Source organism: Oncorhynchus tshawytscha, linkage group LG10, assembly GCF_018296145.1.
Source record: "Oncorhynchus tshawytscha isolate Ot180627B linkage group LG10, Otsh_v2.0, whole genome shotgun sequence".
NCBI classification, from domain to species: Eukaryota; Metazoa; Chordata; class Actinopteri; order Salmoniformes; family Salmonidae; genus Oncorhynchus; species Oncorhynchus tshawytscha.
The window spans coordinates 49,084,566-49,097,627 of NC_056438.1; the positions used below are offsets into that span (position 1 = coordinate 49,084,566).

Below are 13,062 nucleotides of genomic sequence, written 5' to 3' on the forward strand. Positions count from 1 at the left end.
TTTAAATAATAATAAAAACTAAACAAGCAAAATAACTGAATAAAATAAGCGTCATATATTGGAAAGACACTAAGAGACAACAAAAATACTATTTACACACAATCCTATTAAGTATTCATATTCTTAAATACAGTTAAGCAGTAGTAGTAGAAGGAATAGTGGTAGGAAAGGTTGAAGGTTCTGCCTCCCTGTTGATATTAGGTCTGCCCATAGTACAGTAGTTAGTGTTTTCCTGCTCTGTCCTTTCCAGTCCTCTGGAACAACCATGGGTGATGCTGAAAGCATAACACTCTCCTCTTAACTCTCATTCACGAGCTGATGAGAATTAAACACACCAACTTGAGAGCAGAAACATCAGCTAAACTCAAGCAGAGAGAGAGAGAGAGAGAGAGAGAGAGAGAGAGAGAGAGAGAGAGAGAGAGAGAATGTGTGTGTGTTTATGTGTTTGTGTGCAGGCTTGTGGGTGTTTGTGTGCTGGCTTGCATATGTTTGTGTGCAGGCTTGTGGGTGTTTGTATGCATGCTTATGGGTGTTTGTGTGCAGGCTTGTGGATGTTTGTGTGCAGGCTTGTGGGTGTTTGTGTGCAGGCATGTGGGTGTTTGTATGCATGCTTGTGGATGTTTGTGTGCAGGCTTGTGGGTGTTTGTGTGCAGGCTTGTGGGTGTTTGTATGCATGCGTATGGGTGTTTGTGTGCAGGCTTGTGGGTGTTTGTGTGCAGGCTTGTGGGTGTTTGTGTGCAGGCTTGTGGATGTTTGTGTGCAGGCTTATGGGTGTTTGTGTGCAGGATTGTGGGTGTTTGTGTGCAGGATTGTGGATGTTTGTGTGTAGGATTGTGGGTGTTTGTGTACAGGATTGTGGGTGTTTGTGTGCAGGATTGTGGGTGTTTGTGTGTAGGATTGTGGGTGTTTGTGTGTAGGATTGTGGGTGTTTGTGTGTAGGATTGTGGGTGTTTGTGTGTAGGATTGTGGGTGTTTGTGTGCAGGCTTGTGGGTGTTTGTGTGCAGGCTTGTGGGTGTTTGTGTACAGGATTGTGGGTGTTTGTGTGCAGGATTGTGGGTGTTTGTGTGTAGGATTGTGGGTGTTTGTGTACAGGATTGTGGTGTTTGTGTGCAGGATTGTGGGTGTTTGTGTGTAGGATTGTGGGTGTTTGTGTGTAGGATTGTGGGTGTTTGTGTGTAGGATTGTGGGTGTTTGTGTGTAGGATTGTGGGTGTTTGTGTGTGTGAAATAAAGTTAGAAAGATAATACTTTTTCAGAATCAAGATTCTAAAGATCCTGAAGACATTAAAATCAACTCAGAGTAGCACACATTGATAATGTCCCTATATACACTACCGGTCAAAAGTTTAGACACGCCTACTCATTCAAGGGTTTTTCTCTATTTTTACTATTTTCTACATTATGGAATAAAATTGAAGACATCAAAACTATGAAATAACACATAGAGTCATGTAGTAACCAAAAAAGTGTTAAACAAATCAAAATAGATTTAATATTTGAGATTCTTCAAATAGCCACCCTTTGCCTTGATGACAGCTTTGCACACTCTTGGCTTTATCAATCAGCTTCATGAGGTAGTCACCTGGAATACATTTCAATTAACAGGTGTGCCTTGTTACAAGTACATTTGTGGAATTTCATTCCAGGTTAATGCATTTGAGCCAATCAGTTGTGTTGTGACAAGGTACAGAAGATAGCCCTATTTGGTAAAAGACCAAGTCCATATCATGGTAAGAACAGCTCAAATAAGCAAAGAGAAACGACAGTCTGTCATTACTTTAAGACATTAAAGTCAGTAAATACGGGAAATTCAAGAACTTTGAAAGTTTCTTCAAGTGCAGTCGCAAAAACCATCAAGCGCTATGAAACTGGGTCTCATGAGGACCGCCACAGGAATGGAAGTCCCAGAGTTACCTCTGCTGCAGAGGATAAGTTCATTAGAGTTAACAGCCTCAGAAATTGCAGCGCAAATAAATGCTTCACAGAGCTCAAGTAACAAACATACCTCAACATCAACTGTTCATTGGAGACTGCATGAATCAGGCCTTCATGGTCGAATTGCTGCAAAGAAACCACTACTAAAGGACACCAATAATAATAAGAGACTTGCTTGGGCCAAGAAACACGAGCAATGGACATCAGACAGGTGGAAATTTGTCCTTTGGTCTGGAGTCCAAATTGAAGATTTTTGGTGTCTTTGTGAGATGCGGTGTGAGTGAATAGATGTGCATGTGTATTTCCCACCATAAAGCATGGTGTGGGGGTGCTTTGCTGGTGACACTGTCTGAGATTTATTTAGAATTCAAGGCATACTTAAACAGCATGGCTACTGCAAGATACACCATCACCTCTGGTTTGGGCTTAGTGGGACTATCATCTGTTTTTCAACAGGACAATGACCCAACACACCTCCAGGCTGTGTAAGGGCTATTTTACCAAGAAGGAGAGTGATGGAGTGCTGCATCAGATGACCTGGCCTCCACAATCCCCCGACCTCAACCAAATTGAGATGGTTTGAGATGAGTCGGACCGCAGAGTGAAGTAAAAGCAGCCAACAAGTGCTCAGCATACAGAAGGTGGGAACTCCTTCAAGACTGTTGAAAAAGCATTCCAGGTGAAGCTGGTTAAGAGAATGCCAAGAGTCTGCAAAGCTGTCATCAAGGCAAAGGGTGACTAATTGAAGAATCTCAAATCTAAAATATATTTTGATTTGTTTAACACTTTTTGGTTACTACATTATTCCATATGTGTTATTTCATAGTTTTGATGTCTTCTCTATTATTCTACAATGTTGAAAATGGTACAAATAAACAAAAAACCCTTGAAGAATGAGTAGGTGTTCTAAAACGTTTGAGCGGTAGTGTATACAAACAAACAACCTGCAGAGTACAGTATCTATCCTTCAGTATGTTCCCATCTATCTCCCTCAGAGTGATACAATAGACAGGGGTCCCTAGTTACATAGTTAGAAATAATTTGTACACTGCAAATTGACCGCAAGAATCTCAAACAGATATAGTATTTGAAAAAAACTGAATTTCAAATATTGCGATACGATCACATATGCCTCTCTATTTATACCTGGGAATACTTGGTTACAGATTCCCTTAAAATTCAAATCACATTTAGCTTATTTCCGAAAAAGTTGACAATACTCTATGTCCAATAATTTTTTTTTTAAAAGATAAAATAAAAATGATTATTTTTTACTCAGAAAACTTGGTGGCCCCCCAAAAATCATGCTACATATTTTATGGGAAAAAATAGATATATTTCACCTTTATTTAACCAGGTAGGCAGATTGAGAACAAGTTCTCATTTACAACTGCAACCTGGCCAAGATAAAGCAAAGCAGTGGGACAAAAACAACACAGAGATACACATGGGATAAACAAACGTACAGTCAATAACACAATATAAAAATCTATGTACAGTGTGTGCAAATGTAGAAAGATTAGGGAGGTAAGGCAATAAATAGGCCATAGTGGCGAAATAATTACAATTTGGCATTAACACTGGAGTGATAGATGTGCAGATGATGATGTGCAAGTAAAGATACTGGGGTGCAAAAGAGCAAAAAAATAGATAACAATATGGGGATGAGGTAGTTGAGTGTGCTATTTACAGATGTGTATAGATACAGTGATCGGTACACTGCTCTGACAGCTGATGCTAAAAGTTAGAGAGGGAGATATAAGTCTCCAGCTTCAGTGATTTTTGCAATTTGTTCCAGTCATTTGCAGCAGGGAACTGGAAAGAAAGGCGACCAAAGTAGGTGTTGGCTTTGGGGATGACCAGTGAAATATACCTGCTGGAGCGTGTGCTACAGGTGGGTGTTGCTATGGTGACCAGTGAGCTGAGATAAGGTGGGGCTTTATCTAGCAAAGACTTATAGATGACCTGTGTTTGGTGACAAATATGTAGCAAGGGCCAGCCAATGAGAACATACAGGTTGCAGTGGGAGGTAGTAAATGGGGCTTTGGTGACAAAACGGATGGCACTGTGATAGACTACATACAATTTGCTGAGTAGAGTGTTGGAGGCGATTTTGTAAATGACATCACTAAAGTCGAGGATCGGTAGGATGGTCAGTTTTACGAGGGTATGTTTGGCAGCATGAGTGAAGGAGGCTTTGTTGCAAAATAATAAGCTGATTCTAGATGTCATTTTGGATTGGAGATGCTTAAAGTGAGTCTGGAAGGAGAGTTTACAGTCTAACCAGACATCCCAGGTATTTGTAGTTGTCCACATATTCTAAGTCAGAAGTAGTCCAGAGTAGTGATGCTAGTCTGGCGTGCGGGTAAGGGCAGCAATCGACGTGCAGGTGCGGGTACGGGCAGCAATCGGTTGAAGAGCATGCATTTACTTTTACTAGTATTTAAGAGCAGTTGGAGGCCACAGAAGGAGTGTTGTATGGCATTGAAGCTCGTTTGGAGGTTTGTTAACACCGTGTCCAAAGAAGGGCCAGATGTATACAGAATGGTGTCGTTTGTGTAGAGGTGGATCACCAGCAGCAAGAGCGACATCATTGATATATAGTACTGTCTTTTATCGATGGCGGTTATGATATCGTTTAGGACCTTGACCGTTACTGAGGTGCACCCATGACCAGCTCGGAAACCCTATTGCATAGTGGAGAAGGGACGGTGGGAATCGAAATGGTCGGTGATCTGTTTATTAACTTGGCTTTAGAAGACTTTAGAAAGGCAGGGCAGGGTGGATATATAGGTCTATAACAGTTTGGGTCTAGAGTGTCTCCCTCTTTGAAGAGGGTGATGATTGCGGCAGCTTTCCAGTCTTTGGGGATCTTAGACGATACGAAAAAGAGGTTGAACAGGCTAGTAATAGGGGTTGCAACTATTTTGGCGGATAATTTTAGAAAGAGAGGGTCCAGATTGTCTAGCCCAGCTGATTTGTAGGGATCCAGATTTTGCCGCTCTTTCAGAACATCAGCTATCTGGAAGGATGAAGGATGAAGGAGAAGGGGGTGGGGGGTGCAGAACTGTGGCCGGGGTAGGGGTAGCCAAGTGGAAAGCATGGCCAGCCGTAGAAAAATGCTTATTGAAATTCTCAATTATCGTAGATTTATTGGTGGTGACAGTGTTTCCTAGCCTCAGTGCAGTGGGCAGCTGGGAGGAGATGCTCTTATTCTCCATGGACTTTACAGTGTCACAAAACGTTTTGGAATTAGTGCTACAGGATGCAAATTTCTGTTTGAAAAAGCTAGCCTTAGCTTTCCTAACTGTGTATATTCGTTCCTGACTTCCCTGAAAAGTTGCATATCGCGGGGGCTTTTCGATGCTAATGCAGTACACCACAGGATGTTTTTGTGCTGGTCAAGGGCAGTCAAGTCTGGAGTGAACAAAGGGCTATATCTGTCCTAAGTTCTAGATTTTTTGAATGGGGCATGTTTATTTAAGATGGTGAGGAAAGCACTTTTAAAAAACAACCAGGCACCCTCTACTGACGGGATGAGGTCAATACCCTTCCAGGATACCCGGGCCAGGTCGATTAGAAAGTTAGAAAGGCCTGCTCGCTGAAGTGTTTTAGGGAGCGTTTGACAGTGATGAGGGGCCGCGGACCCATTACGGACGCAGACAATGAGGCAGTGATCTCTGAGATCCTGGTTGAAGACAGCAGAGGTGTATTTAGAGGACAAATTGTTCAGAATGATATCTTTGAGGGTGCCCATGTTTACGGATTTAGGGTTGTACCTGGTAGGTTCCTTGATAATTTGTGTGAAATTGAGGGCATCTAGCTTAGATTGTAGGACAGCCGGGGTGTTAAGCATTCCCAGTTTAGGTCACTGAACTCTGAAGATAGATGGGGGGGAATAAATTCACATATGATGTCCAGGGCACAGCTGGGGGCTGAGGGGGATCTATAACAAGTGGCAACAGTGAGAGACTTATTTCTGGAAAGGTGGATTTTTAAAAGTAAAAGCTTGAACTGTTGGGGCACAGACCTGGATAGTATGACAGAACTCTGCAGGCTATCTCTGCAGTAGATTGCAACTCCACCCCCTTTGGCAGTTCTATCTTGTCGGAAAATGATGTAGTTGGGGATGGAAATTTCAGAATTGTTGGTGGCCTTCCTAAGCCTGCACTAGAATAATTAAAAAATAATAAACATTGGCCTGTGAGCTCTATGATAAGGAACGACCACCTCAGTCTGAAGGGTGATGGACAATTTATAGAGATAAATCACCAAGACAGTCACCTCTCAACGCCGTGCTCCAATTTATGTGTTGCCTTTCAGGAGTTATCGGCACACAAAATGTTGTTTTATAAATCACTGCCTCTGAACCAGTCATGTGTTTGGGGGGCCCTGTGCTGTTCGCTTAATCGCTGTCATAAATTCAAATTTCACAGGAGAATTTAGGAAGAAGAGAAACAGTCAGATTATGAGAATTGATGCGACTTGGGATTCAATAGCCTGGTCCATGATCTGTTCGTGCTCTTTTGCCAACTTGCGGCAATCAGTGACAAGAAGTTGGAAAGGCAACACAAACAGATCTGAGACCAGGCTAGAGATTCAATAGTCGACTGGTTTAATCTGCGGCCATCTTTAAAATCCCATCATTAAACGACTCCATATCGCTCACTCAAAATAGACATTGAAGAGACTGAATTAATGTCTCTCGTTTTTAATTAAAACCACTGATCCATTCCTGCAGGACTGCTTTATGTCTCTGAATAGGAACTTGATTAATGATTCTAACAATCGCTGTGAACGGTAATGAGAAGATGGCAGTTGGCACCCTGAGTGAAATATGAGCTTGAAATTATAACTGCACATAACAAAGCAAATCTATATTTATGAGCTCAAAAAGAACAACCAGACAAAAGTGTCCCCAAATAGGCCTAGTCAAAGTTTTCAGCATCTTTGAGCTACTGTAAATGATTGGATAAACAGACGGGAGGAAAAAAACGATTCCTCTTCTGTGTGGCGAGCCAGAGAAAATGTATGGTCAGCAGCAGAACTAGTAAATGGGCGGAGGTGGGTGGGTTCCATACGTCTCATCCTTGACAGGAACCGAGAAGTGTTCTTAGAGTCGAGGGTGAGGGGCAGAACTTGACAAATAGAGGGTCGCTAGCTGGCTACAAACCCTTCACTTCATCATGTCCACTCATTGGTTTTATAACAACTTTGCAACAAACTGCACTTGTAAGTTTGAACACGGATATCGTAAGGACATGAGACATAGTCATTAACCAGTACTTACTTATGAAATAGCAAGCGACCCAAGCGGGTATTTTGAGGTATGAGTGTGTAAGACTCTCATAGGTAGCTCTCATTATACAGGTAGGACTCTCACTGTTTTAAAGGTGAAACTAACTATATTCTAATAAAGAAAAAAGGTTAAGCAATACACATACACAGCTTTAGAAAACTTTTCAACATAGTCTTAGTTATCTGGGGAGGATCTCTGTCTTGTTGGGTAGCTGAAACATATATTTAATAAGACATCCACTGAGCCCTGAAATTGCTGCTTGGGTGAAAACACTGAAACAGAGAATCAAATAGTACAACATTAACAGTTATTGTGTAGCTATAAAAAGTGTGATAATTTAATCATTAATTCCTGTGTAATTTTTGCCACCATAAGAGCTTCACACACACACACACACACACACACACACACACACACACACACACACACACACACACACACACACACACACACACACACACACACACACACACACACACACACACACACACACACACACACACACACACACACACACACAGGATCTATAATTACATCTATGCAGCTCCCTACTCTGACTCCAAGGGAAGCCTTCAGTAAAGGATCAATGTATTTTTCACATTCTCTATGGGAATAACTGCAATAATGTACTCTTACCCAATTAAGAAGTGAAAGACACTTTCCCACATCTGCTAGCTAAGGTGTTATTTATCGTCAGTTGAGCCTTGTGAATATAAGCTGATGAAGAAACAGTTGGAGATGGGTTGATGGCAGATCTGAGGTCTGTGCACCCACACCACTCTTCAAATCATACAATTAGTTCTAATACATTTCCATTGACAAACACTCAAAACAAAACCACAAAGATGACAACAATCCCCACAACGCCAATCCTCCAGCATTGTCCCACCATAACAATCAACCACCCAGACACTTTCATTTTCCCCTCTCTTTTCCCCTGGATAGGTTTTGTCAGTGATGTTCAATAAAGGATTTGAAGTGTCCTCCTCATTGCTTATTTAAACATCCCACTCTGCTCCACTCCTTGCCACCCCTCTTTGTCTGGCTCTAGCCGGTTGACCTGGTCCCTGTTCCAGCTGGTTGGCACTGCAGCCACACTGATTGCAGCCAGTCAGTCACCTGAGTCTCTAATAGCCATCGATTTCCTCCCCCTTTTTCTCTGACAGGCTTTTAGCTGCGACACTGTCAGACGGGAGAGAAAAGGCTTCTGTCAGGTTTAATGCTAGGAGATGGGTAGGGAAGGGAGGGTCTGTATCATCTGTGAAGGCTGGCTAAGAAATCTCAAATGTTTGGGTTTGTAATGTAGTGGCAAAGACATGTATAATATGATTGGTATTAGAATAGAATGTTTTATCTCTATGGTTAATAGTCTTTCTGTCTGAGGAGATTTGTGCTTTTCCAAAGCACCAAATCCATCTATTAAATTATATGGATTAATATTTAGTTATTTCACCAAAGGATAATCTCTTATAATATCTGAAATGTAAATTAAACACTGGGTCTACACTGACATTTCACAGGGTCTGTATGAGAATAGGCTTAACTCACATTCAATATTAGCTTGAAAGTTAATGGCTATAGCCTATAATTTTGTTTTTTCAGTTCAGCCAAAGCAGAGATCAGAGCAGACCATGGGCTCCGTCTCAAATGACACCCTATTATTTAATTAGTGCACTACTTTTAGAGGGTAAGGGACAAAGCCCTTCATTCAATAAAACATGATGTTTTATATCAAATCAAACACTACTGTCGGTATGGGCAGTTCCATGGTGACTGAGTCTTTAACATTGATGTGTAGTACTAAAAGTTGTGTAGTACATCACCGAAGCCCTAAAATGTGAGCAGTACATCACCAGTGGGACAGCCCTTTGGCAGCACTCTCATTTCATCACCACTGCTAGCTATTAGCAGCAGTATAGTGAAAACACTCACCGTCTGGAAATTGGGATCACACATAGAAACAAGCACTCAGTGCCACTCACAAATGAAACAAGTCCCACTGTTGAGCTGTGAAGGCAAAAGCAAAGAAGGCAAAAGGGGGAAATTACCTATTGCTGATTGGTCCTCTGAATGTGGGGTCAAACTTGCTTGGTTCTCCTGAAAAAGAGAGGTTTGCACATTAGTCAAAGTGATACGAAGAGTAACGATACGAAACATAATTAAAACAGCTGTCAGCTTACACTTAATAACCAAACAGCAAGACCCAACAGACATGATTCTGTCCATGTAGTGGTCCTGGTCTTTGTGCGAGAAAAGTTGAAGAAGCCACAAAATAAGAAAAACAAAGGTAGAAAAGGTTCAAGTCAGTGACCTGGAAAGCTTTGGGGAGAGAAGACTGAGCTGAGGTTGAAGGTATTCTGCTCATAAATTCTGTATCTGTCTCCAGTATAGTTCCACTTGTCTGCCTGTGGTAGCAGTGTGAGAGAGGAGTAGTGTAGAAGGGTGGTGGTGTGTGTGTGTTGAGGGGGGTGACAGAGGTTAAGAAACTGAGGCAGAGAAAGAGTTTGTGATTCTGGGCGGAAAATTACTTCATTGTGGTTTGTTGAAGGTGACTTTCCTGAGTTTGTGTTTTCACATTCTCACTCAGGTGTATGAATGCCAGTCATCCCCCATCCAATTTCTCTCTTCTTGTCCGACTAATGCAGCTTGAGTGACTTTGCTGAATGAAAATCCGGCACTTTAAATATGAGTGTGAAAAAAATGAGTGTGCTCATTGAACATTTATTTAATCTCAAACCAAAAACAAAAGATTCATTTGATTGGCAGGCCGCAGTTTGTAGAACGAACACCTCACTTCAAGGTGCCTTTAAAGGGGAACTGCACCCGCTGATTTGGCCTCGTTTTTTGGATTGTTCCCCAAGAAATGCTGGCGGCCATGAAAAGAGTTGGCTTGGGGGTGTGGTTTGCTGTGGGTTACTTGGGTGTGTCCTTGCCACCACCCAGACACACCCATCTGTCAGAACCTTGCCCGCAGCTGTTTCCTCCCACTCAATCACAACAAACAAACCTCCTGCAGGTTGAGTTTAATAACTACAGGCAGATGTATGGTGAGATGCCAGAGGGAGCTTTGAATAGGTAAGTAGCCTACAGAATAATATGATAAGGCAATTGATGAATTTATGTAGATATTCTAAACTAAGTGTTTTGATAACTTTAAAATGTAGTAACAAGTCCATGTAGAATAAACAACCCTTTACACTAATACCATACCATAGAAGTCCATAATACCATACCATAGAAGTCCATAATACCATACCATAGAAGTCCATAATACCATAGAAGCAGGGTTCAGCTAATATAACAATGTGCATGTTTCACCTTTCATTGTCATTCCCAGTCGAAACAGATACCGTGTCCATTTTTGTCTGGTGGTAATGGGGCTACCTAGGCAAACATGTCAGAGTGGTCATACCTTCCTGTGTGGTGTCGGATACACAAAAGGAGTTCCCTGATCCTAGTGCAGAATACACATGGTTTCTCACTCCCCATATTGACTGATACCATTCAATTCAATAATAAAAAAAGACAATACAGGTCAAAGTTGTCGAGCAAAACTTTAATGCCGAGTGCCAGGTCCCTCTCCATTCAGAGACATCAGTATCAAGCCCATCTGTCAGTCTGGACTCCATCACATCATCTTGCAAGTCTCTATGTACTGGCTCCATACATGCTTCTATGAACACACACAATCACTGTTCTATTACCAATGGCAGTTAGGATAGGTGATATCTGACACACAAACAGGTACAATGTCGAAGTTTGAACGGTCAGATAAAACCTACCTAAATCTGTTCTCCCCATCGATGACCGTTGGTGAGCAGGCAAGAGGTGAGGTCTTTGCCAGAGCCTCATTGATGATCATAGCAGCGTAGATTCGCTCCAACATGTGGCTGACTGTTATATTTGTAGGAATTCTCACAGTGAGGACATGTCTGTATGATGCTGATGAGGGTCCCCTTGTTGGTCTTCTCTATGCTGCATGTTCGGCTGCAAACTGTACATGTCTCCAACAACTGCAGCAGGCAATGTTCAAGGTGGTGTTGACTGGGGGGGCCTGTGACAGGGTGACATGAGAGAGCCAAGCCTATGGGTTCGTAGCCTCAACCCCGCAGTGCACGCACACACACACACACATACACACACCAATTGATTAATGGACTGCTGAATGTACAGTGCCTTGCGGAAGTATTCGGCCCCCTTGAACTTTGCGACCTTTTGCCACATTTCAGGCTTCAAACATAAACATATAAAACTGTATTTTTTTGTGAAGAATCAACAACAAGTGGGACACAATCATGAAGTGGAATGACATTTATTGGATATTTCAAACTTTTTTAACAAATCAAAAACTGAAAAATTGGGCGTGCAAAATTATTCAGCCCCTTTACTTTCAGTGCAGCAAACTCTCTCCAGAAGTTCAGTGAGGATCTCTGAATGATCCAATGTTGACCTAAATGACTAATGATGATAAATACAATCCACCTGTGTGTAATCAAGTCTCCGTATAAATGCACCTGCACTGTGATAGTCTCAGAGGTCCGTTAAAAGCGCAGAGAGCATCATGAAGAACAAGGAACACACCAGGCAGGTCCGAGATACTGTTGTGAAGAAGTTTAAAGCCGGATTTGGATACAAAAAGATTTCCCAAGCTTTAAACATCCCAAGGAGCACTGTGCAAGCGATAATATTGAAATGGAAGGAGTATCAGACCACTGCAAATCTACCAAGACCTGGCCGTCCCTCTAAACTTTCAGCTCATACAAGGAGAAGACTGATCAGAGATGCAGCCAAGAGGCCCATGATCACTCTGGATGAACTGCAGAGATCTACAGCTGAGGTGGGAGACTCTGTCCATAGGACAACAATCAGTCGTATATTGCACAAATCTGGCCTTTATGGAAGAGTGGCAAGAAGAAAGCCATTTCTTAAAGATATCCATAAAAAGTGTTGTTTAAAGTTTGCCACAAGCCACCTGGGAGACACACCAAACATGTGGAAGAAGGTGCTCTGGTCAGATGAAACCAAAATTGAACTTTTTGGCAACAATGCAAAACGTTATGTTTGGCGTAAAAGCAACCCTGCTCATCACCCTGAACACACCATCCCCACTGTCAAACATGGTGGTGGCAGCATCATGGTTTGGGCCTGCTTTTCTTCAGCAGGGACAGGGAAGATGGTTAAAATTGATGGGAAGATGGATGGAGCCAAATACAGGACCATTCTGGAAGAAAACCTGATGGAGTCTGCAAAAGACCTGAGACTGGGACAGAGATTTGTCTTCCAACAAGACAATGATCCAAAACATAAAGCAAAATCTACAATGGAATGGTTCAAAAATAAACATATCCAGGTGTTAGAATGGCCAAGTCAAAGTCCAGCCCTGAATCCAATCGAGAATCTGTGGAAAGAACTGAAAACTGCTGTTCACAAATGCTCTCCATCCAACCTCACTGAGCTCGAGCTGTTTTGCAAGGAGGAATGGGAAAAATTTCAGTCTCTCGATGTGCAAAACTGATAGAGACATACCCCAAGCGACTTACAGCTGTAATCGCAGCAAAAGGTGGCGCTACAAAGTATTAACTTAAGGGGGCTGAATAATTTTGCACGCCCAATTTTTCAGTTTTTGATTTGTTAAAAAAGTTTGAAATATCCAATAAATGTCGTTCCACTTCATGATTGTGTCCCACTTGTTGTTGATTCTTCACAAAAAAAATACAGTTTTATATCTTTATGTTTGAAGCCTGAAATGTGGCAAAAGGTCGCAAAGTTCAAGGGGACCGAATACTTTCGCAAGGCACTGTATATTTTTTTATTTTTTTCTCTTGCTT

At 41.9% G+C, this 13,062-nt stretch overlaps 1 protein-coding gene across 1 annotated transcript in view; it reads right to left on the reverse strand.

Moving 5' to 3' along the window:
• The window catches only part of LOC112260375 (choline transporter-like protein 5-A), a 100,963-nt gene that overhangs the window by 26,933 nt on the left and 60,968 nt on the right, over positions 1-13,062 (reverse strand). Inside the window, exon 2 of the mRNA XM_042328663.1 lies at positions 9,283-9,331. Within this exon, the coding sequence (XP_042184597.1) occupies positions 9,283-9,331 (49 nt within the window). The remainder of the gene's footprint in view (positions 1-9,282; positions 9,332-13,062) is intronic.